General features: G+C 42.1%; 1 protein-coding gene across 2 annotated transcripts in view; it reads right to left on the bottom strand.

The window, feature by feature from the left end:
* The window catches only part of PTPRB (protein tyrosine phosphatase receptor type B), a 107,311-nt gene that overhangs the window by 11,736 nt on the left and 69,743 nt on the right, over positions 1 to 25,832 (bottom strand). For both annotated transcript variants that reach the window (XM_045830030.1, XM_045830031.1), the window contains 13 exons: positions 25,306 to 25,455; positions 22,622 to 22,865; positions 15,192 to 15,298; positions 11,889 to 11,988; positions 10,984 to 11,067; positions 10,863 to 10,880; positions 10,665 to 10,746; positions 9,971 to 10,061; positions 9,181 to 9,257; positions 7,384 to 7,518; positions 6,242 to 6,364; positions 5,898 to 6,061; positions 2,288 to 2,423 (listed from right to left, as the gene is read on the bottom strand). In XM_045830030.1, coding sequence (XP_045685986.1) covers positions 2,288 to 2,423; positions 5,898 to 6,061; positions 6,242 to 6,364; positions 7,384 to 7,518; positions 9,181 to 9,257; positions 9,971 to 10,061; positions 10,665 to 10,746; positions 10,863 to 10,880; positions 10,984 to 11,067; positions 11,889 to 11,988; positions 15,192 to 15,298; positions 22,622 to 22,865; positions 25,306 to 25,455 — 1,511 coding nt within the window. The remainder of the gene's footprint in view (positions 1 to 2,287; positions 2,424 to 5,897; positions 6,062 to 6,241; positions 6,365 to 7,383; positions 7,519 to 9,180; positions 9,258 to 9,970; positions 10,062 to 10,664; positions 10,747 to 10,862; positions 10,881 to 10,983; positions 11,068 to 11,888; positions 11,989 to 15,191; positions 15,299 to 22,621; positions 22,866 to 25,305; positions 25,456 to 25,832) is intronic.

Here is a 25,832-nt window from a genome sequence, read left to right as displayed (position 1 = left end):
GAAAAAGCAGTCAGTCACATCCACAATGTGGGAAAATCTACAGAACAAATGAATTGGTTTCTTTAAAAAATATGTAGTCCAGAAAACAAATTAGAGGAAGGATTATTATAGATTTTTATAGATTAAAAGAGACCTCAACCAAATGCAATGTGTGGACTTGGTATTCAAATGCAAACCAAGTATGAAAAGTTATTTTTGAGGTAATTAAGGATATTTAACACTGACTGAATATTAGATGATATTAAGAAATTATGATTAAAATTGTTAAGTGTGATAATGATACTGTAGTCATAATTTTAAAAAGAGTCCTTATTTATAATTTGCACATTCATACACATGGTATTTAAAGAGGAAATGATGTGATAAGTAAGAGAATTTTCTTTAAAATATTCCAGTGAGGTCATGGAAACAGTACCCATGGGATGTAGATGAAAAACAAACACAGAATACTGGTAATTGCAGAAGGCTGAGTTTGGGTGGAAAGAATGTCATAATACTATTTTTCCTAGTTTTATGTATTTTTAAGAAATTTCATAATAAAACAATTGCTGTAGTGAAAGTACTCCCAGCCCAGGACAGTGGTGGCGGCACAGCCTTCGGGAGGTGGTGACACCAATGTTTCCCCAAGTGTGTTACAGAATCTGAGCTCTGCATGACATTAACATGTGCTACCCAAGAAAAAATCGGGGACCCAAGGTGGTTTTCGGAATAGTGGGTGTGAAACAGCTCAGGGGAGCTTTGCTGCAGGAGGCCTGGGTGTGGGGCACGGCTGCCTGAGCAGTGTGCTTGTGTGTGGTGACTATATGAAGGAGGTGGGAGCAGGTAGAACATCCCGTTTTTTTTGACCGTGGGAATTATATTTTAAACAGAGGATGCTGGTGCACCTCTATGTTCACTGCAGCATTATTTACAATAGCTAAGATATGGAAGCAACCTAAGCATCCATTGATAGATGAGTGGATAAAGAAAAAGTGGTACATATATACAATGTTTAACCATAAAAATGAATGAAATCTTACCATTTGCGACAACATGGATGGATCGAGAAGGTATTGTGTTCAGTGAGTCAGAGAGAGAAAGATAAGTACAATATGGTTTCACTTATATGTGGAATCTAAAGAACAAAATAAATGAACAAACACAACAGAAACAGACTCATAGATAGGGAAAACAGACTGATGGTTGCCAGAGGGGAGGCAGGGTCAGGGGACTGGGTACAAAGGTGAAGGGATTAAGAAGTACAGATCGGTAGTTACAGAACAGTCATTGGAATGTAAAGTACAGCACAGGGAATATAATCAGTAATATTCTAGTAACTATAAATGGTGTCAAATGGGTATGAGACACAGGGAGATCACTCTGTAAGTTATATAAATGTCTAACCACTATGCTGCACACCTGAAGCTAATATAATATCGAATGTCATTGGAAAATAAGAAAATTTAATTAAGTAGAGGATTTCGCAGAGTTATGTGGGAAACACAAGGGTAAGAGAGCTTGGGCGATGTAAGGCAAATATGCAGGAAATGACAGGCATGCTGCATGTGGGGGCACAGACCCGTCCCAGGGGCTGTGGGGCAGTGAACTTGCTGCTTAGGGCTTCCGATTCTCTAGAACAGGTTCAAGTGCCAGTTTGGCCATTTCAGAGATGTTTAAAGTCCTTCAGCCTCTGAATCTCAGTTTTTTAGCCTGGAAATGGGGAATAATAACTCTCTTACCTGATTATTGTGAAAAGCTAGTGAGTTAACATGTTAAAAAAATGCTCTGCAAATGCCAAAGGACAATGCAAATGGACAAACAAAAGGACAATGGACAATGCAAAAGGACATTTATCCTTTGCAATCAATGTACTGTCCTTTGGTCTCTTCAAGGTGGGGGGTGCAGCTGGAGTGGGCTGGAGGAAAGAAGAGATTATAATTTGTTTCTTCTTTACTAATTGAAGTTCTTGTGCTCACCCACCAGCCTATCTAAAAGTGATCGCCAAGATGGTCTGGCCTTGGACTTTCTCCCATGTATCATGAATTGATTTAAAAAATCTATCTTCCTACCCACCCATCTGCAGAAGATAGGCAACCAGCTCAATAAAGATAAGGGTACACACCATCCTCAAAGATCACTGAGATTTGTTTTAAAATGACAAGTCCTAGAAAAACTGTATATTCAGTGCCCTTCTCTTCCTGATGAGTCATACTTGTTTTCCCTACTCAGATTAAAGCCCTGAGCAGTTGGGAGGTTTGAGGGAGGAGGCATGGAGAGTAGCCTCTGTCCTTTAGCCTGTGACTCTTACCTCAGTCTGGACCATGTGAACCCTGTGAAGCCTTAGGTCATGCACTGCTCCATAAATGTCCACAGAGTCTTTGGAGTCTAATTGCTGGAGGATTCGGTCCAATGCGATAAAGGTTCCAGTCCTACCCACGCCAGCACTAGAACAGACATTGAAGGAAGACTGAGACTTTTTATTATATTGGCCTTTCAAAACTATATCCAGAGACTTTAGCAAGATCTTTCTTTTCCTTTCCAAGTTATGGGAGGATATAGGAATACTTCTTTCTCTCCACAAGCTCTCTCAAAGAAATAAAACCTACAGCTCCAGCCTCTGCTTCTTTCAGTCACCTCCCCCATTCCACCAGGGGTAAGTACTGCTCTGCATTTGGTGTGTATCATTTCCATGCATTTTAAAATACACTTTTCCGGGGCTTCTAGCCAAGATGGAGGTGTAAGTAGATACTCTCCTCCCACAACCAAAAGAAGGACAGCAAATTAAAAACAAACAAACAAACAACCAGAACTGCCAAGAAACCAAACTGTAGGGAAGTCCAACAACCAAGAAGTTAGAGAAGAAACATTCATCCAGACCAGTAGGAGGGGCAGAGGTGGGTAGCCAGGGTAGAAAGGACTCCTGTCAGGGAAGCGAATGGAGGACCGAGTGGTCCCACATTTGTGTGCAGATAACCAGGAGGAACAACTGGGGAACAAGACAGACCATGCAACCCAGGGTTCCAATGAGGGGAAATAAAGCCTCAAAACCTCTGACTGAAAAAACCTGTGGGTGTTGAAGTGGCAGGAGAAACTTCCAGCCTCATAGGAGAGTTTGTTGGATTGACTCATAGGGTCCTAGAACATACACAAACCCACCCACCTGGGAATCAGCACCAGAAGGGCCCAATTTACTTATGGGTAGCCGAGGAAGTGACTGAAAGCCAGCTGAGTGCTGAGCAAGCAGCATTGTTTCCTCTCAGAACTTTCCCCCACATACAATGCCACAACTCAGTGACTTGGGTTACTCCACCCTGGCGCACACTTAAGGCTCTGCCCCTTACTACATAACAGGTGCACTGACACAAAATAATATGGCCCACCTGAAAGAACAGATCAAAGCTCCAAAAATAGAACTAAGCAATAAGGAGATAGCTAACCTATCAGATGCACAGTTCAAAACACTTGTAATCAGGATGCTCACAGAAATGGTTGAATATGGTCACAAAATAGAGGGAAAAGTAAAGGCTATGAAAAGTGAAATAAAGGGAACCAACAGTGAAGGGAAGGAAACCAGGACTTAAATCAATGGTTTGGAGCAGAATGAAAAAATAAATATTCAACCAGGACAGAATGAAGAAATAAGATTTCAAAAAAATGAGGAGAGGCTTAGGAACCCCTGGGATAACTTTAAATGTTCCAACATCCGAATCATAGGGGTGTCAGAAGGAGAAGAGGAAGAGCAAGAAGTTGAACACTTACTTGAAAAAATAATGAAGGAGAACTCCCCAAGCAGTCACAGGAAATAGACTTCCAGGAAGTCCCAGAAGCTCAGAGCATCCCAAAGAAGTTGAACCCAAGGAAGCACACACCAAAGCACATCATAATTACATTATGTAAGATTAAAGATAAAGAGAGAATCCTAGAAGCAGCAAGAAAAAAGGAGACAGTTACCTACAAAGGAGTTTCCATTGGACTATCAGCTAATTTCTCAAAAGAAATCTTACAGGCAAGAAGGGGCTGGAAAGAAGTATTCAAAGTCGTGAAAGGCAAGGACCTACATCCAAGATTATTCTACCCAGCAAAATTATCATTTAGAATGGAAGGACAGATAAAGTGCTTCCCAGATAAGGTCAAGTTAAAGGAGTTCATCATCACCAAGCCCTCATTATATGGAATGTTAAAGGGACTTATCTAAGAAAAAGAAGAATATCGAAACTACAAACAGTAAATGACAACAAACTCACAACTATCAACAACTGAACCTAAAAATACAAAAAACAAAAACAAACTAAGCAAACAACTAGAACAGGAATAGATTCACAGAAAGGGTGAATTCACAGAAAGAGATCACATGGAGGGTTATCAGTGGGGAGGGGAAGGAGGGAGACTAGGGGAAAAGGTACAAGGAATAAGAAGCATAAATGGTAGGTACAAAATAGACAGGGGGAAGTTAAGAATAGTATGGGAAATGGAGAAGCCAGCAAACTTATATGTACAACCCATGGACATGAACTAAGGTGGGGGAATGATGATGGGGGGGGTACATGGCAGAGGGGAATAAAGGGCAGAAAAAATGGGATAACTGCAATAGCATAATCAATAAAACATATTTAAAATAAATAAAATAAAAATAAAATAAAAGACTTTTTCCATATCCATGTAAACCATGAATAATTAATCTTATATATTTCAAAAATTCACTAAAATGATAACATGTTTCTGTATTCTTCTGACAACTTTTCTACTTGTGTTTCAGGCTTTACCCATGTTGTTACACATACATAATTTTTTAACCTTCTCTATAGAGTTCATAAACCACTGCTAATCCATCCACTGCTAATCTATTCCCTATTGATAGATAGCAAGATCACGTCTAGTTTTCTCTGTTAAAAATTGTGTTGCAGCGAACATCATTTACATGTGTGGGCATTTCCCTAGGGCTGATATGTAGAAGCATCACCGTGAATCATCGGATGTGAACACCTTCAACTTCACTAGGGATGGGCAAGTTGCTCCCCAACGTGTCTGTTTAACCTGGGGATTTTTGCTGCACATACTTAGAAGAAAAAGAAAAATGGTTCTCTGTGGTCCTGGGTAAAAATGCCTACCATTCTTCAGAAAGCAGGAAGCTCCTAAGTACCTCACATTCCTATTAAAAGCATCAGGGTTCCAGTGACATATAAAAGCAGAGCTCCTAGGGTGCTGGGCTGATTGGGAGAAAATGAGTGCATTTGACATTTCTTACTCTAGCTGTTCCCTGCTCCATATTTATTAGTGCCATTTAGTTAGGGCTATCAAAGTGTTGCTGCAAACATTAATTAGCTAACCACCAGGCTCCCCCGAGAGAAAGAGTGGGGTATGGATTGCTTGTTAGGTTGGTTTTATGGATACACAGTCTGAGGCCAAGAAAATTCAAGAGAGAACATAAATTTAAGAGTTAAATTGGGTGCTACAGATGGCCAGCACTAGTCTGCCTAGAGGGAGGGCTCAAGAAGGAATCTGGAAGGAGAGTTAGGGTTTTTATAGATGTAGGAGAGAGATAAGGCCATTCTAAGGAGTCAGAATGGTGAGAGGCAAAAATAAGTGTGCACAGTCTCCATCCTGGCTAGAGTGGGAGAGGGTTTCTGGGAACTTGGATGGGGGTAAAAAGGGGGACCTGGAAGTCAAATAAGGACTTTGCATTTTGTACAGTGGGAAAAAGCAAGAAGGAGATAGAAGGCTGTATCATTAGGGTGAGAGAGAGGAGGATATAAAAGAAAGCAGAAAAGGAGAAGTCAGTGAAAAGGAATGTGGCTGGGGAGAAGGGAGAAGTGAAGGTAACAACACCCTGTGGCCCAGACAAGCCATCCACCCCCAGGTTCCCCACCCTTTTTCCAGACTCGAGGTTGTCATTTTATTGGCTCCCAGCAGCCAAGTACCTGCAGTGCACCACGGTGGGCCCAGCACCAGGTGTCCTGTTGATGTAGTCCCTGACAGTTCTCACAAACTGGATCAGGGACTGGGTGGTCTCTGGGACTCCATGGTCTGGCCACACCGTGTAGTGAAAGTGGCGAATGAGTCTGTGTGTGTCGAGCTGTTCCTCCTGTAAGAGCAGAGAGGGGAGTAAGAACAACCCAAGGCAAACCATCAAGTTTGACAGTCGGGCCCATGCAGGAATGCCTGTGGGCTGAGAGGACAGGAAGAGCCAGCAAAAATGGGATTCCCCGCTGACCTTCTCCTTTCCAAGCTGCCTTATTAAATGACATCAGACAAACTAACGTACGCTGCATATCCTAAACTCCCGGATGGTCCACTCAGGCAGCACGGACTCTGAGAGCACCTGCAGGATGAGGTCCCCATAGTACAGGGACTCCTGGTCCGCTGGCCAGTAATGGTCACATTTTACCTAGAGGAAAACAGAAAAAATGTGAGTCCGGAAATGTGACTCTTCTATGAACCTGAACTTTCCCTCCTCGAAAGGTCTTCCTGAGTTGGCATTCAGGATCTGCTGCTGAAGCAATTTGGCCATCTGCTTCGTGTTAGCCTGCTCACAGCCAGCACCGGGCCTGAGCTGTTGCTGCACGTGCAGGGAGACACTCCGCTGAGGAGCAAAACCCCGACCTCTGGGTGCATTTATCCTCGGGCAGTATCTCATGGTTGAGTTTTTAAAAATTTCCTTAGCATTTCAGTTCCACCAGCAGATAAAACATCTTTTACCATGTTTTTTTGTTTGTTTGTTTTGTTTTTTAAAGAGAGATCTTGCTGGGCAGAGGAGGGTACTGTCTTTCAGGCTCTGTTTTGTTTATATTCTGATATTACTGTCCTAACCTGGACCAAGTGTCATGTGCCAAATAATATTTGAAAAGTGAGAACATTTAGCTAAACTTAAAATTACATGTAGAAAGACAGGAGAAAAAGGATTATGAATATATATTATTGACCACAGGTACTGGGTACTTTACATGAAAACTCTTAATCCTCAAGTAACCATATAAAATAGAGTTTATAAGTGCATTGCAAGAGGTTTGCTTGATTTGCCCAATTAACTACTTTACTTTGTGTCTGCAGACACAGCCTGAACTTCACGTCTCCTTCTTTCCTAAAAGTTGGGGCAGAGCCAGTGACTCTGGCAAGGCATCTCCTCTCACCATGCACTGCAGGACGGAGCTGACCAGTGGCCAGTTCATCTTCCTGCTCTCGGGAACTTCTATAATCCTAGTCCTCAAATGGAAACACCTTGGAACCTCCAGACCCAGAATCCAAACTGGGCCTTTTGTAACTGAGCAGCTTCATTCACTAACAGTGTTCTCACGCAATCCTTACTTAGCTTTTGCAGGGGCTAACTTTTAATGGCGGGGAAGAATTCCTGCCACCCTCCAGGTGGCGGAAAGCAAAGTTCGGAAGTCAGGAAGACTGTTTACTCACTCGGCCCTTCTCCACACACTGGGTCACCATGACAATGTTGTGAACATTCTGTTCCCACGCCATTTTCCAGAAGTCATCCTTAGTGCCAGGAAGAGGTCCCTGAGTAGCAATGTATTCTCTTCTGAAGTTGTTGCCCTGCGATGAATTTACAATATGGGGAGTCAGAAACAATAGGGCTCTTCAGAACTATAAACAAAGAGCGCTGCAGATTAGATGATATGTAGGTCTTTGCCAGGCCCCTGACTTGAAAGAAAGACACTAACACAAGTATCAAGGCTGGGGAGCAGGAAGGACAAAGGCCAGAACATGGAACTATTGTTAAGAGCTAAATTCCCTTTTATTAGGCTGGGTCTATTCAAAAAGGCAATGGAGGACTCAGGCGATAATCTAGAAAACATCCCTCTGCAAGTGTGTGTGTGTGTGTGTGCATGCGTGCAAGTGTGTGTGCATGAGTCTGAGGGACTCACTTGATCAGGCTCTTTCCCTCGTTAACACAGAAGCTTGTAGTCATTTTGGATAATCGACATTAGAATGTTGGGAAGAGATGTCATGCAATGGAAACAAGGAGAGAGGCAACTGCTGTTCATCGAGCATCTACCATTTAACATGCTAGGGACCAGGGCTTTCCCAGATTTTACTTAATTTTAACCACGACTCTGTGAGCTGGGGCATTTTCACCCACTCATTCTGTACTCCAGCAAAACAGAATTCCTTGCAGATCCTAGTCAAAGCTCTTTCTCTCCTTTCCTCTCCCCAGGGCCTCTGCATGATGTCACCTCTGCCACACCCACGCCCTGCCCACCCAAACACTGCCTCTCATCTGCTGTTCCTTATTTATCCTCTAAGTCTCAGTGTGTTGCCTGCTCTGCTGAGCTTTCCGTTATCTTTCTGTCTGCTGGGGGATGTTCCCCTCCTGTGGCAGCCTCTAACCTCTTGCTATACAGAGTGGTCCTTGGGTCAGCAGCATGGGGCTCCCCTAAGGACTTGTTAGAAGTGCAGGATCCCAGGTCCCACACAAGCCCTGCTGTATCAGCAGCTGCATTTTAATGAGACCCCCAGATGATGTGGATATGTGTTTCTCATGGTGTCGCCTTATCAGTACCTAATGCCCCAACTCTGCTGAGAGTTCCTTGGTGGTCAGATTCTGTCTTACCCTATCCCTGTACATAGCTCAGCATTTGCCTTACAGGTAGCACTTCACAAGTGTTTACTGAGTGACAGAATGATTATTGGAGATAAATATTATTCATCCTCATTGTTTAGAAAAGAAAATGAAGGCCCCAAGAGGTGACATAACTTGGCCAAGGTCACAGAGCCCAGCCAGGTGGGAATGAATCCTGGACCTGTCTGACGTTAAAGCTTTCCCCACTGTAGCATGCCATAGGAAGCCAGCAAGATGTTCGCCAGAATCTGAGCCCAGAGGTTTGACACAACCTTAGAGCTGTGTCTATGGTTTTCAAAAATACAAATAACTTTGAACCAGGCAGACTTATCAGGGGAGGTCCAAGTTATTTAGGGAGCGCTGACCTTGGCTAAGGGCTGCAGCAAGAAAACAACCTGTGAAAAGGCATCCGGGCTAACTATAGTCTCTTGCAACTATAGCCATTGTGAAAATGGGTCTTAGCAGTGATCCAATTGGACACCCCATGTTTTATGGTACTGAGACATGGTCTTGTCTTCTAAAACCTCTATGTTTCCAGACCTGAGAACAGTAATAGCAGGTAGGAGGAGAGGTATGTCCAGTGTGGTCACTCATCAGAGCCTTATCCGGGCGCTACAGCCCAGTGGCACACTTACAGGGATGTAGCTAGCATTGATGTAGTCGGAGCACGGGTCATCGTCCACATTGGACAGCTTCACTCGAGAGGCATCATCTGGAAGGAAGTTCATTGAGACAGATTTGTCACTGAGTTTTGGGGTGATCTCTCTACGGTCTATAGAATGGTTGGTTTCTGACATGCATTAGCTCTCATCCCCACAAGGGCCACCAAGGGTGAATCCTCATCTCCATTTTGCAGACGAGGCTCAGACAGGATAACTAACTTGCCCCAGGTTGCATAGATGGTTCATAAACACACAAACAGCCACGTGCATTTTGAAGGCCCCTCTGTGCTTTCCTTTGTACACTATTTGTAACACTACATCTACCCAAGGAGTGGTCAGCTCCCTCTCACTGCTGGAATGAATGTGATTCAGAAAAACTACCTTCTATTGCCTCACCTGACAGGGTAAGGATAATGAAAATGTATAATAATTATTTAATAATAATTAAATAACTAACAGGAGACTTTGTTAAGTACACTTCAGTTGGACTTTGCTGTTAACCTTTTACTGCTCTGAGGCCTCCAAGGAGAAGCAGTAGCACCACACAGTGAAACGTCAACAGCATAAGAAGCCACTCAGGACCAGGATTTAAGCTGGCCATGCCCATCCGCAGGGAAGTGCAATAAAATACAAGTCATTCCTTTCTCAAGGTATTCAGATCTTCCAAACCCAGCTAGGCTGTATTTCCTTAGCCCACTTCATTCTGGGAAGAAAAGAAATGGCTAGAGGAAGAGAGTATTACAAATTTCAACACAAAACTCACAGGGCAATATATTGTTGTATCGATTTTTTCCTCTATTCTCCGGCAGGAGTGCAATGTCACACGGTTGGTTTCGACCCACGTCTTTTAAGTCCTATTAGATAAAAAATAAGTTTCGAAGTAGAGAATATGAAATAGAAGGCAACAAATCACACAATCCTTGAGACAGATAATAGTATGAGAATATATGTACACTAGCTACTGTTTAAGGCATGCTTAGTATTGTGCGTGTGTTAGCTCTGATTCCCACAGTGGCCTCACAGTGGGTATTTTCATCTCCATTTTACAGATAAGGCTCAGACAAGACAACTAACTTGCCCAGGGTCACATGGGTAGCAAAGATGGGAATAGAATCCGAAGCCTGAGCACTTTTCACCAAAGCCTGTTGTTTCCCAGTCAAGCAAATGGCCATAGGTTAAGTAACTGACAGCGTGTGGTTTGCATTTTCACTTTGTTAATTCTCTCTTACCATCTTATCCAGGCAGCACTTTGCTGTGCTAACTCAGAGAGGAAATGGGCTGTGAGACTAGGTGGTATGTTGTGTAGGGAAGGGACTCATACAAAAGAGCACTCGGCTGAGATCCTAAGTGTCATCCGAACTCTTGACCCCAGTTAGCCCGTGATTCCACAGTACAGGCCGGGCTGGAAACTCTGCTGAGGACCAGGGTGCTAAAGCATCACTGCGTCTGAGCTGTACCTCGTACTCCTTGGACAGAAGGTAGTTGGAGTCAGCTTGCAGCTTCATGAAGTGCCCTTCAAACTGATTTACTTTTATTGGGCTATAGTTAAAATACAACAGAAGGAAAAGAAAATTACTGAAGGGAAAATCCCATAACCAGTTAGAGCTGTATTTTAAAAGCAGATAATATAGTAATTAATGAGTTTTCTCTCTTACCAAGAAGTTTTCCGGTTACTGTGAAAGGAAGCCAAAAGGAGAAAGACCTCATTAGTAAACCTCACATAATACAATCAACTCATTTTGCAGTAAATCACGTGAAGGAAGATGTGGTGCTCACCCTTTCTGGCCCAAGTTCAAGTGGACGGTTAATGGTCGATCCCGGCGGATGCTCAGGTGGGCAGAGGGTCTTTCTCGACCATGGCTGTAACATAAGGGACAGGATTTATATGCTGATTATGAAACTGGACTTAATATACTTTTCCACATATGGAAAGGCTGTGCATGTTTGCGCATATATGGATTTTTCAGTATTCATGTAGATTTATACCCAGCCAACGTCTCTTTGAGGGAGGGAAAGAGAGGAAGAACACAAAGAAGAAACAGATTTTTCTCACTCAGAAATGGATCTCTGCAATAGCTGGAGATATGTCTTCTGGTTTTTGGCTACAGGTCACAATCACTTCCCACACTCTCAATAAAACTTTCCTTAAAAAAAACCCCAGTAAACCTTAGTTGCAAGACATGACTTCAAGAGAGATCACAGCATGCCAAATAAAAGAAATTCCCTAAGAGAAGACAGTGTGGCATTGGGACCACATGCTTTAGTTCTTTTTGGTCTCTCCTTAAATTAGCATAGCAGATATGAGCCATAAAATGGTGATGTCAACCCCACTTTTCAGTATATTTCAGACAAGTGCTTGGGCACACTATTTGCAGACATCTCTGTCTTTATGAAGAGATAGAACCACACACATTTTTTTTTTTTTTTGCTGTGCAAAAGGTGTTATTTCACATTCAGATAAGGCTACACACAGCCCCTCAGTCATTTGGGAAGGGGCAAAACTCATCAATGGTGTGTAGAGAGGCTGAAACACATGAGTCATGGGGTTAGGGTTTGACTTTTGTTTTTCTTGAGACACAAAGGTGATTTAACTGAGAGAAATTAAATTATTTTCCCTTCTCACTGTTCAGACTAAAGGGCATTTTCAGTTGCATCTTTAAAAGTTGTGGGTTTGTACTCACCTCACTTTCTGTCTGCAGATGAATAAGGCAACAACAGCCACCAGCATGCCAATTAAGAACAGACCAGCACTCACACCTTCAATAACTCCGAACAAAGGCTCTGCAATAATCCAGAGGGAAACAACAGACCCAGGTGGGCACATCAGGGCTAACGCAGTGAGGGAGCTAGAAGCTCTACCTCTCCGGGAAAATAATTATGAAGAGGAATTTGAATGATACCCACACTGAGGCATTTACTATCCACAGTATAGGAGTGCACAGCTGAGAGGATGAAACGCTGGCCACTACCCTGTAATGGGCAGGTTGGCCATTATATGTTTGAAGTTAATGGTGTTCAGCTTTTAAAGGAATTTTGGACTTGTTTGTGCTTCTATGTAAAGCTTGGGACCCTTGAATAAATGCCAGCAATTTGTGACCAAAATAAAAATGCTATTTCATTTGTATAAAACAAGATAGAGCATCTGGGACTTTAGCAAATCCAGTGAATTGCTGAGAGTTATTTTAACAAAATGTTATTTTTGTTTTCTGATATAACACTGCCACTGGGAGTTTATAAACAGGTAAGAGTAGCCCATTTTTAAAAATAGTTTTATTGAAATATAATTCACATACACCAGTTTAATTCACCAGTTTAAACTGCGTAATTCAATAATTTTTAGTGTGGTCACAGAGTTTTGCAAACATCACCATAATTGTATAACATTTTCGTCATCCCTTCCAAAGCAACCCCTGCCCTTGGCTGTCATTCTTTATTCTTCCCTCCTTCTAGCCCTTGGCAACTCTAATCTTTCTGTCTTCATAGATCCACCTATTCTGGGCATTTTACTTAAACCAAATCATAAATATGTGCTCTTCTGTGATTGGCTTCTTTCACTTGGCATCATGTTCTCAAGGTGCAGCCACACTGTAGCATTGATCAGTATTTCATTCCTTTTTATGGCTCGATAATATTCCATTGTATGGACATAACATTTTTTAATCCAGTCATCTATTAATGGATATTTGAGTTATTTCTATTTTTTGGTTATTATGAATTATGCTGCTATGAACATGAGATTACAAGTTTTTGTGTAGGTGTAAGTGTCCATTTCTCTTGGGTATATACGTAGGAGCAGAATTGCTGGGTTAGATGGTAACTCTAGGTTTCACATTTTGAGAAACTGGAAAACTGTTTTCCAAAGCAGCTATACCATTTTTCATTCCCACAAGCAATGTACGCAGTTTCCAGTTTCTTTTTAAAAATATTTTATTTATTTACTTTTAGAGAGAGGGGAAAGGAGGGAGGAAGAAAGGGAGAGAAACATCAATGTATGGTTGCCTCTCATGAATCCCCAAATGGGGACCTGGCCCACAACCCAGGCCTGTGCCCTGACTGGGAATCGAACCAGCAACCTTTTGGTCCCGCAGGCTGGCACTCAATGCACTGAGCTACACCAGCCAGGGCTCCAGTTTCTTTTTGCTCCTGCTAACACTCATTGTTGTCTTTTGGATTATATCAATAGTTATTCTACTGGGTGTGAAGTAGTGTCTTATTGTGGTTTTAATTTGCATTTCCCTAATGAATAATGATGTTGAGTGTCTTTTCATGTGCTTATTGGATATTTGTATATCTTCTTTCTTCCTTGGAGAAACGTCTATTCACATTTTTAATTATTTGTCTTTTTACTATTGAGCTAACGTTAAGAGTTCTTTACATATTCTGGATACTGGAACCTTATCAGACACATGATTGGCAAATAGTCTCTTCTATTCTGTGGGTTATCTTTTCACTTTCTGCATCGACTCCTCTGAAGGACAGAAGTTTTAAATTTTGATTTAGTCCCATTTATCTGTTTTTTTCCTTTTACTTCTTGTATTTTGGTGTCATATCAAGGTAACTATTTCCTAACTGAAGGTCACAAAGATGTACTGTGTTTTCTTTTAAAAGTTTTATTGTTTTAGCATGTACATTTCGGGCTGTGGATTAGCCCACTTCTGAAGTTTAATTTTAAGCTTTGGATTTGTTTGTTCAATGTTGCTTTTCAAGACTCATCAAATCAGCATAATCATCTTTCTTTTAATTGTGGTCAATATTCTTTTTTAAATATATGTTTAGTATCTTTCTTTCCTGGATTATATATAATTTTTGTTGTATAACAATATTTCAAAGAGGAAGGAATCGTGTTTACAAAGCCTCCACTTAACGTTAAATTATAAGTAAACATGCCAAAGTCACCTTAACTGTGTTCTGATCTGTTTTTGATTTGAAAAGTGGGAGAGTATCCTTATATTTGGCACAAATAGATGGGAGTGTTTGGGGGCTGAGTCAGTCCTGTCACACAGCGGGAGAGGCTGAGATCTGAAGAACTTCCTGAGGCCAAGTACTGTGAAACTCCAGCTTCAGGGGAGGTCTGGGACAGGTGAAGTAACAAGGGAAAATGCACTGAAACATGCTGCTGTTCTCAGCCTATGGAAATATTCCAAGGCAGTGCAGTGCAGAGGTTAAGGATTCAGGAAGAAAGTGCCAGAATACCAGCTCTCCTATCTTTCCCAGCTCTACTTGGCTTTATTCAGCATGGTCCCTGTAAGTCTCCCTGATAAGGGGATATCTGCACAGAAATCTGAGTTACTTAAACCCTTGCTGCTTCAGGTCCTCACCTTTAATGTGGGGGTAATAGTGTCCATCTCAAAAGATTGTAATTAGGACTGAATAAGTTAGTCTATGTGCAATGCTTAAAACCATCTCCACAGAGAGGGTGACCAGTCCATATTAGCTGCTGTTATTACTCAGGTTTTCCCTCTGACACACAAGAGAAGTCCCTTTAATAAATTTATGTAAAGCCTTTTAAGTTAACATTTTGATAATGTACAACATATAATAAGCAAAAGGAAAAAGGTCACCTATAATCCCACTATTTTGAGATATTTGTTAATATGTTGGTATTTTTTCTTCTAGTTTTTCTTATGCATTTCTTGGTATATGCATGTATACTTTCAAAAGCCTTTTTGCATCTATTTATATTCTGACCTGTACAAGCTCTTTATTTGAATGTTTTTTCACCCACTATTAAAAAATTCATCTTTAAAAAAATCTGGTAACTTCTACCTTTTTCTAGATTAACCTGCCTTCAGTCCATTCTCCTGCAGAAGTCGTGTGATTCCTCCAGTTCACACAAATCCATAATCACATAAAGATTAAGTTCCAAGTAAAAATAAGTGTTGCCCCCCACCATCTGCCAAGTTAACTGATCCCCGCACTAGAGGTCTCAGTACGTGATTTGGCAGTTGGCAGAATATGTGGGTAGATGGAAAGGTTAGCCTTACCTGACTCAGTGGTGATAGGCAAAGAGAAAAATGTGTCTGAATAGAGTGGCTTTGTGAATTCCTTTTGGTTCTCATCAAACAACTGTGTAAAAGCTCGAATACTGATTCTGAAAAGAAAATGGATTTATGTAAGTACACATTAGTGGCTGACCACAGCAGGGCTGATGGAAGAATGTGCTCAAGCAGAAATGGGGTGGGTACCTGCCAATATGTATGTAAAGCAGAATATGAATTATGGAATCAGACAGACCTGGGTCCCTCCCCTCCCTCCCTCCCTCCCTCCCTCCCTCCCTCCCTCCCTCCCTCCTTCCCTTCCTTCCTTTCTTCCTTCCATCAAATATTTATGGAGGCCCTACTGTGTGCCAGTCCCTGTTCCAGGAGCTGGAGATACTACGAGAACAAAAAACAAGTTCCTACCGTCCCAGTACTTACATTTTTATGAAAGAAGTCAAATAATAAATACACAAATATGCTATACCAAATGGTGATATGGACCATGGAAAGGAAAAAAACAGAGTAAGGAAGATGGAAAGCAATGGGTATAGGGCATGTGGGACTGCTTTATTCAGCATGGTCAACAAAGGTCTCCTTGATAAAAAGATATATGCACAGCAATCTGAGGAAGGGGAGGGAGGGAGCCATGGCTGCATTCCAGACAGGTGTGAGGCTCTGAGGCAGGAACGTGCTTTCCTCCAAGGAGGCCAGCATGGCTGAAGCACAGTATATGAATGAGGGAGTATTAGTGGGTGAGAGCAGATATCTTCATGGGGCCAGACCATAGAAGACCCCAAAGGCCTTGGTGAGGATTTTGGCTTTTGTTCTGAGAGACATAGAAAGCCAGTAGATAGAGGGTATTATTGAGATCACTCTGGCTGCTGTAGCTTATAGACCACACAGAAGGGCAATGGTAGAAGAGAACCTTGTCAGTAGGGGATTGCAATAGTCCAGGTGGGAGATGCTGGCCTGGATCAGAACCCAGTCAAATTGGCAGTGAGAAGTATTGGCTATTTCAATGGAAGAGCTGAAAGATTTGCTGATGGATGTGCAGTATGAAAGGATGGAATCAAAGACGACGTCACATGCTCTGGCTGAGGACCAGCTAGAAGAATGCAAGTGCCATTTACTAACATCAAGGAAGACCATGGAGGAGAACATGAGGGGTTTGGGAAGATAGAGTTCATTTGTGGGGGTGGTAATTCCAGGGTGTCTGTTAGGGCAGTCGAATGGGTTAAATATCAATATATCAGTATTATTAGTATTATTGCTATTGTTGCTATTTTTAAAAGATAATTACATATATGAATAAAATTTTACGTTAAACATTATATTACAAATAAAATTACATATCTCATCTTTTTGATGCTTGTTATTTTCTAAGAGCCTTGTATCTAACAATATTTTAATTTCATTGTCATTGTTATAACATTTATTTAATGCCTTCTTTATATCTAATTGCTGAAGTTACAAAAAGATGCATACATAGTCACTACTCTTGAAAACTGACCCTGAAGGTAATAAGCAAGCAAGGTGCAGCTCCAAAAACACAGAATTATAGCCTCAGCCTGGATGAAAACCCTATTGTACCCATCATCGGCCCTAAAGCTCATGCTCTCTGGGGGAGTCAGGTCCAGTCTGGAGGGCTGCACTCAAGTTCTGGGGACATGTTTTAAGAAACATTAGAGACCATTCAAAGTGACTGACCAGCACGATGACAGAGAAGACTTAGTGGAACACGTTAGTTGATTTCTGATCTACAGGAGGCTGCCAGGCAGAAGAGGAAACAGGTGTAATTATTTCCCTCCTTGAAGATAGAGCTAAGCTCGGCAGGCTGAAGCCATAGAGGTGGATGGCGTTGAGGAACACAACGTCACTCTCTAACATCTAGACTGGGAGCTGTGAAGGTGGTGGAGGGCTTTAACTTACTGAAGGGCTTTAAGCAGAGGCAGGGGGAAAGCGAGCTCTCAGGGCGGCTGCAGCGGAGGACTGCTGCGGTAAGCTAAGGACTGGCTGGGGCCACCTCTTGAGTTCTGTCTACCTTGAGACTCTCAGACTATAGGTTTACTGATAGAGGATCAGGTTTGGTTTATAAGGGAAAGCTTTTTCTATGATCAATTAAAACCCTTTGAAAGTGAATGAAAGACTCCTTTTCTCTTTCTTAAAAAAGCCTGGATTTGTTGAACCCAAAAGTATCTGGGCATGTCCTGTTATAATGCTGAAGTAGTAACAGGCCAGGAAAAATGGTTCTGACCCTCCATCCTCTCCTTGTATCTCATGCCTGGGTCTTTGTGTGATCTTATAATATGGACCAGATGATATAGATCAACCACATCACCTATGATTTCTGTCTCTAAAAGATACCTTCAAGTCAAAAGTTGTACTTCTAGGAATAACAGACTGCTGATGGCAGTATGATGAGGTATCCCTGCAGCGTAACTCACAGTCAACATGTGTTAAGTGGGAAGGTGAGGAGTTGGCGTGTGTTACTAATGTACTGTACCTTTGGAAATTTAAAGGAGTCTATTTGATGATAAGTGTTTTTCAATATTTGTACAGTAATTTATAAGTATAGAAGAACTTTTACAAATGTGCTTCTATTTGATCATCCCCAACCTCTCCAATATAAGGAACCTTACTGTATTACTGTAGAAGTTTGGAACTTGAAGCTTAGAGAGAGTCCATGTGTCATTCAGGATCACAGAAAAATCTGGTGCAAGGAAACCAAACTCCATATTTTTAAACTCCTGGTCTAGATCTCTTTCTCTTATTTCCTTCTGGCTTAATTTTGTGTTTTCAGGAATGACTTCCATGGGAGGGACAGTTAAAAGGGCCCATGCCAGGAAGCAGAGGGCCTACCTCTTATTCTGCCGCTGATCAGTTGAATTGTCCTTAAAGGCATAAAAATGCCTCAGTTTCCTCATTTGTAAAATAAAAGCCTTGGATATAACAACATTGATATGTTCTATTCTGAAATTCTAGGATCCACAGGTGCAAGTGCAAAGTATGAAGTGGACCCAGATGAATAAGGACATTTAGGAACCAAAGAAAAAGATAATGACCTAGAATAGGTTCAGCGTAAAATTAGTGGGTCATCAGGAACTCCGCCCTTAAAATTCTTCTCCAAAACGGATATCACCACCACATTTCCTGGACCAGCACTTAGCAATCATCCAGAACCCTGTCTCATCCTGTCCTCTGGTCTTGCCTTTCCCACTGCCTCTTTTCAAGCCCTCCCCAGCCCTGCTTGAAACTGGACTATTTGCTCTTCTCTAAACAGTTAGTGTGTTTCTGTGTCTGCACCTTAAATCTCTGTCCCTATTTCCATATTTTTAAATCCTTCCCTCTTTTTTTAATGCCCAGCAAAAAAGACACCTCCTTCAAGAAAGCTTTTAAACCTTCACACTGTTTATTTACCTCCACCTCTCTTTTGTCCTTTAATATTTCTGCTCTCACTACATTATAAATTCCTTGAAGGCAGGAATTCCATCTTACTGATCTTTCTATCTCCTATAGCACCTGGCTCAGTGCCTTTCACAGAGAGGGCACATGTATTGACTATATTATCAACATGATAAACTTAATAATATGAATAAGATTATTTTAATGAATAGATATCTGATAGTAATTATTTCAAGTGTAGCTGTGTCTGGAATCAGAAAATTCCATACCACAAAGTCAGAGATGGTATGGTTCAGTTTCCTTCGTTTGAGGAAAACAAGGTCAAGGGAAGCTGACTACCTGAGTGTGGTCACATTGCTATTTTATTTAGAATAGAAAGTGATGAACAAGATCAGCACTTTCCTAACCACCAGACTGCCTCAGCCGTCATGCTCTGCCTTTTCACTTCCTGTATGAAACAATACTAATTATACAACCGAATAATAGGAACCCAGTGATGAATGGGAACACATTACATTCACTGACCTAATAAACTTGCATATCAGGTAAACCTCGCATTTTCCAATTTCTTTTCAATCCTCATTTTTCTTTTTCTATGTTCCCTCCTCTGGAAAAAAGATGCCTGACAGCACTGAGGATCACCGTGGTGACTATTGTCTTGAGACGGGCAGAGCGCTGGCTTCCCTGAGCCAGGGCTCAACAGCCACTGCACGGGAGGCCACTGAGTATGAGGTTCTCGCATGTGCTCTGAAAGGCTATGTCTCCTCTCATTAAGTGCTGTATGCCTGGCATGCTTCTCACAAATGTATATTGTAGAAATGGAGGAAAGCTGTGTTCTAGGAAACAAACATGTATGGCATGAGTTCATTATGCTATAACAAGAATGTGTAACTTTTCATAGAGTACTTGGCTCATACACATGCTTTGTGCCTGGTACTTGCCATATTGTTTTATAACCAATATCATACCTGTCTCCTCTGTTAGACTGTGAGCTCTCTCAGTGTAGCAAAGAGGGAAGGTGATTAAACAAAGGGTTAAAAGTCACTGGTAAATGGAAGATTAGAAGAATGTAGGGACTGGGTTCTGCAGAAATATAGCTGAGGGTCCAGCTGCTCAGCTGTGTATTGACAAGGGTGGCATGGGGCTAGTTCAGAGTTGAGCTGGCTTTTGAACTGTCTGAAAGAACTCACTAGCCAGACAAGGGAGTGGCAGGCATCGCAAACAGGGTGAAAAGAATATGCAAAGGTGCTAGGAACTGCCCTGCCTGGTTTCAGAAACTGTAATCCCTCGTGGGTAAGGCTAAGTAGAAAGACCTTGAGACCATAAGCCACTTAAGAGACAAAGCTTATCTTCCTTGTAGGGGCACCACCTCTGCCCCTTTTCTCTTCACCCTGCTTGGCCCCGGGCAGATGACTGGTTAGCCAACGATGGGTAAGATTCCTCAAAGGAGGGACAACCTAAGGCAGGCATGGTCATGAAGGGGCCCTCAGGGAAGGACTTGGGGGGCTACAGAAAAAGGGGATGATGGACCCTCACCGCTCAGTTTTGACATAGCCTGAGTCCTTATTCTGTCTGCAAGAAGTCTCCTAATCTCTTGGCTGACTTACTTCCCCTGCCTGACTTAAGCCTGAAACAATGCCAGAGGTGAGTGAGGCCCTGTGCTGGAAAGGGCAGGTTCCCTGGGGGCAATCAGGCCTAAGAAAGAATGCATAAAATTCTATGAAACCTACTTTACTAATACCCTCAATTTAAATGATAAGGGTCCAAGCATGAAGTGAGTTTGTTTCCCAAGGTTTTATGGACCTTTAACTATCTGACCCTGACTAAGAATAAGTCCTCAGAGTTCTTTGAATATTATCTGTTGTTTAATCATTTCTGCCTGACAATGATTGATGAGCTTTACATATACACCCATATTCCTATGCAAATTAAACCCAATAAAAGCCTGGTGAGGCAAAGGTTGGGGCACACTCCTCTTGAGAGGGTGGCTGTGTTGTCCCTTTTCCTCCACGAGACTTCGGTGGTCCGTGTGAATTTGTCTTATCTCATCCACAATGCCAAGCACACTGTGGGCCAGTGTCTGCATCACAAAGACTCAGAAATAAAAGATACCATGTCATATTCAAGGGAACTCTGAGGAGTGAGGAGTAGCAACAGGGCAAGGTGTACTTGGGCAAGTGGTGGGAGACAAAGCTGGTGAGGAAGGTTGGGGGAGAAGGCGAGGGCTTTGTGTGTCCTGCTCTGGAATTTTCACTTGCTCCTAGAAGTGAATGGGAATCACTGGAAGACCTTGATCTAGAAGGCGCATGACGAGATTTGATCTATTGCCCAGGAAAACTCTAATGCTTTGCAGATGAGAAAAATGAGGATTAGAGAACCAAAATGCTGTTTATAAGGCTAATGCTCCTAAAATGGCACTGCTGGAACTCAAATGGAGGGGCTCTCACTAGGACCTCGGCAGCTGTTGTGGACAGAAAGAAATATGCTGGGAGCCTGGCAAGTTCCGGTCTGGATATGAACTATCTATAGTTTCTAATTCCCTCTCTCTCAAATGTAGTGATGAATTATCTTCTCTCCCCTCTCAAAAAGCAAGCAAGCAAGTGAGCCAACAAACAAAAACAGCCTCAACTTTTGAACTCGCAAAGAGAAAATAGCCCTTGGGAGACTTTTGCTCAAGTTTCCTCGATCCCAAGTGACTGTGGAGTGGAGGCATCTCTTGATTCACCGAGTGATTCCAGCACTCGGTTCTCCATTATATTTCTCTTTTTCTCTGCCTGAGATCTCACCTCCTTCAGGTAAATAATGGTCTCTTCTTGAAGTAAACATCACTAGTAAGTTTGCATATTTTTTTTAAAATACACACTCATTTTAATTTTTTTATTTTTAAAAGATTTTATTTATTTTTTAGAGACAGGGGAAGGGAGGGAGAAAGAGGAGAGAAACATCAGTGTGTGGTTGCCTCTCATGAGTCCCCCAATGGAGACCTGACTCGAAACCCAGGCATGTGCCCTGACCAGAAACTGAAAAGACGACCCTCTGGTTTGCAGGCCGGCACTCAGTCCACTGAGATACATCAGCCAGGGCTAAGTTTGTATATGTTTACTCTGGAGGTGCAAACCTTGGATGGGGTGGCAATATCATTTTTGTGGTGCATCCTGGGGGAGAGGTAACTAACTATACATTGGCCTCCCTTTGTTGAAGTGAGGGAGGAGCTAAGGGGGTTCTCAAGTGTGATGTCAGGTCACTGTCTCCTTTTGGAGCTGACTCAGGGAGTCAATAAACTTGGGCAGTGACCACCAAGAATACACACTGGCCCACAGAGAACCTGATTGGCTGCCATATTGGCCAGATAGCAGCTCTGGGAACATACAACAGAGAAAGTACATCCTTAGCAGAAGCACCCATCTTGAATGCCTATATCTTTACATGCAAGATATAAAGCCTGCTGTATAGGGGCCTGCTGTATAAGGGCCTGCTGGCTATAGTAGTGCTCCCTGGGATCAAACCAAACAGCTGCTCCTTTCCATCCGCCCTTAGAGTGGGGAAGGGATGTCCCTGTTCACTTAGGGGCCTTGCCCTCCAAGAGTTCTGTCTGGACCAAAGAGTACATTCATCATTTTATGTTTTAGAAGATAAATAACACTGTGTAATTTGAGTCCTTATTAAAAGTAGAAGATAAAATCTCATACTTGGGACTCCCTGACTCAGTTTTTCTACTTAAGCATTTTAATAATCATGGACCTGGGAACTGATTTGACTTGTGTGAAAGAAGTTTTAGGAGAAAAGAACAATAGAGCCCTCACTTCTTCACATCATGAATTAGAGCTTTTGCACAGTGCTCAAGGTCCTTCTTACACATTACCTGTGAATGGAGGCAGGAACACAACTTTTATAAATTACCCAGTAAAACATAGGGCACTCTTGTAATGTGGGTGATTAATCTACGGGAGCACACGTGCATCAGATGCCCAGACAGCTGAGTGCCTAGTAATGTGGCATGTCCCTTGCAGTAAAAGGATGGCAACACATCTAACCTGTAGGCAGTACGTGGCTTCAGCGGTCCGTCACAGAAGTTTTGCTGATTGGGATCACATTTTCCACCCAGGCTCTCCATCTCTGCTCCAAGCTTAATGTTAAAACTCCTGGAGTTGCTGTCAGGACTCTCAGCACATTTGCTGGCAAAATAGTTGGTCTGATACACTTGAATGGAGGCATTGTGCCTGTATTCCAGGTAGGAGGGCAGAGGGTGCTGCTTTTCTGGCCTCAGCTCATCACTGCCTGGAGGGAGAAAACCCACAGTGAGACTGACTTTCTTGTGACTTCAGGTTTCTTTTCTTTTCTTTTCTTTTCTTTTTCTTTCTTTCCCTCCCTCCCTCCCTCCCTCCCTCCCTTCCTTCCTTCCTTCCTTCCCTCCTTCCTTCCTTCCTTCCATTTCTCTCTTTCCACATTTTATATATTTTCTCTCTCTTTCTTTCAAGATTTTATTTTTTTAGAGAAAAGGGAAGAGAGGGAGAAAGAGAGGGAGACAAACACCCATATGTGAGAGAAACATCAATTGGTTACCTCTCACAGGTTTGCAACTCAGGACCTGAAACCTAGGCCTGTGCCCTGACTGGGAATCGAACCAGTGACCTCTTGGTTTGCAGACCAGCACTCAACCCATTGAGCCACACCAGCCAGGGATCTACCTAGGTTTCTAAAGTTGACTCCTCACTATCTCTGGGCATTCTCAGAGTGCAGAATTTGTGGCCTTGAAGGGTGCTGTGAATAAAATTCACAATAAAATTAATTTTAATTCACTTTTCTAAAATAAATGAAAAATAAATAAAGTGCATATAAACAAAATTATACACAGATATACATAAATACCATCATTTTTCTTGGAAATGAAGTATGTGTGTGAGAGGGTATCACGACTCCAGAAAGTGAAACACTTACTGTGAGTCAACCCACTCAATGAACTCTCTACCTTGCCAATAATCATTGCAGCTAAGCTAATAAGGAAATCCCTATGACCTGGGAAATAGGGAAAAGATAAGAGAAATCAAGTCCAAGGCCACAGCAGTCGCCCCACCAGCACGTTCCACGCGCCACGCCCAGTGTGATTACTGCTCCGGTACAGGACTGTTATCTTGAGTACAGTGTAATCCTGGCTTGAATTTGGCCCCTCACGCAGAACACTTCCCAGAACTCTTCCCCTGTCCACCCAGCCTGCTGTGTGTTTTGGCACTGCAAAGCAGTTTTGATAGAGGCTGGAGGAAAGCATAATTAGGAAGATAAATATTATGGAGGTTGAATACCATTTACAGTGAACTTGGTGAAGTGGTATGGTAGGGGTTCATCCCATCCTGGACTCCTGTTTAACAATATTTGCTCAAAATGAGTGGACCTTGGAAATGTTACTTTGTTGGCAGTAGCTGAAAAGGAATGTAGCCTTCAGGATGAGCATGTTTGCTATAAATGCCATTTATAGGAGATGCACTGTCATCTCAGATCACCGGGGAGCACAGCTCATCTTCACTGACATCAATAATTGAAACCCACTTTGTTTTCTGGGGTATGACTTCTTTTTGGTCACTGCCTTACATCCATGTAGTAAAACATTTTCTTCATTGTAGCCTGCTTAAATCTTAAATCTCTCCACAGTTCAATTTATCTCCAGTGATGAGGTGTGAAGAAATCTGGGATGCACCACTGACCCTTGAAATTATTTAATTAATTATGCATGCCCAGCGTTAGTATGGCTATATAAGATGTAAGAGCACATAGTCTGTTATATACCTAGTGAGACTAAAATACTCTCTAGCTCCAATACTTGGTCAGGTTTAAAGTTTCCCTTTGCCCACAAATGGGTTAAAATAGTCAAGGATGTGTAAGAAGCTCATGTGCAGCACCTTCAACAATTTTGAAAAATATAAGACATGCAAAATATATCAATGGCATTCCAGACACAAACATTTACTTTGCAGAAATAACAGTGGCAAATGCACTTATGGACATGTGTGCACCAAGATACAATGCTGTTGTATTTTGACAAATGTTACTGTATGTAATAATCTCTAAAGATCATACTCAGTGTTTGTGGGGAGTGTTGTTAATAACCTAGTATTTGCCTGATCCATAGGAATTAAGAAGACACTGAATAACTTGAGAATGAAATAACTAGAGAATAAAACATACTATTGAAAATGCAGTAGAGAACGGAGGAATGCTTTTTACGATAATTTTTTTCCTCCCTTAAGCTTTTGAATAATTTTGTGAATTGGTGGGTGGTTTGGGAGCGTGTGACTGGTTGAGTTGTTTCAGACAGGGATGGGGGAAGACAGCTGAAACATATTGCTGCTTATTGGAAGACCCGAAGAGCGGTGGACAGGACTCAATGAGTAGAGAAGGAGATTGAATGAGTCAGTATTCCCAACAGTGCCTGACACATAGTACGGGCTCAATAAGTGATGATTATTGCTATTACTGTTGTGGTGGCTGTAATTATTGTTATTCACCCATTTTATAATTATACCTGGCAGAGAATAGGCTTTATTGCTGAAAGAACCTTTGAGCAGTTTTCTGTTACATCTCCCTGCATCTGGGAGAGATAGAGAGAATGATAGAAAAATTGTTTTGTTTTTTTTTTTGCATTTAAGAACTGTCACAGAAAGATGCTCCACAGTGACCTGTGAGAAAGAAACCCTGGGTCTTACAGTGGAGTGAATTCACTTACCATCGGCCTCTCGCACGACCACTGTGAAGTATTTTATAGCACCATTGGTGTCACTGAACCAGCTGCAGTTGAAAGTAAAGTTGATGGAAGATTTGCTAATTATCACGTCCTTTATATTCACACGGATATGTGGAGGAGGGGGAGGTGGGCCTGGGGAAATAACCAAGAAGGGTCACAGCTCTGCTTTTACATGCGAATAATCAGCAAAATGAAGAGCTCCACTCACCCACATTCATATTCTCTCTCTGTCTCTCCCTCTCCCTCCCCTCACCTCTCCCTCTCATTCTGTGTGTGTGTGATCAAGAAGCCATCCTCCTCTCCTGAAGAGAAGCAGGGCAAGGAAGTGACCTGCCAGTGACACATTACACCTAACGATAGAGGCGGCTCCTCAGCAGGATTTCCTGGACTTGTAGCATCAAATTGCTTAAAAGCTCCATTATGGCTCCAACTGTATCAAGCAAAGTGATGTATTTAAATACTAACTCATTTAGGTACTTTAAGATCTTTTAACTTGTTTGCTGCCCGGG

The sequence above is a fragment of the Phyllostomus hastatus genome, unplaced genomic scaffold (genome assembly GCF_019186645.2).
Source record: "Phyllostomus hastatus isolate PE091 unplaced genomic scaffold, TTU_PhHast_1.1 phas_scaffold_93, whole genome shotgun sequence".
Classification (NCBI taxonomy): Eukaryota; Metazoa; Chordata; class Mammalia; order Chiroptera; family Phyllostomidae; genus Phyllostomus; species Phyllostomus hastatus.
This window is presented reverse-complemented; position numbering and strand designations above follow the sequence as displayed.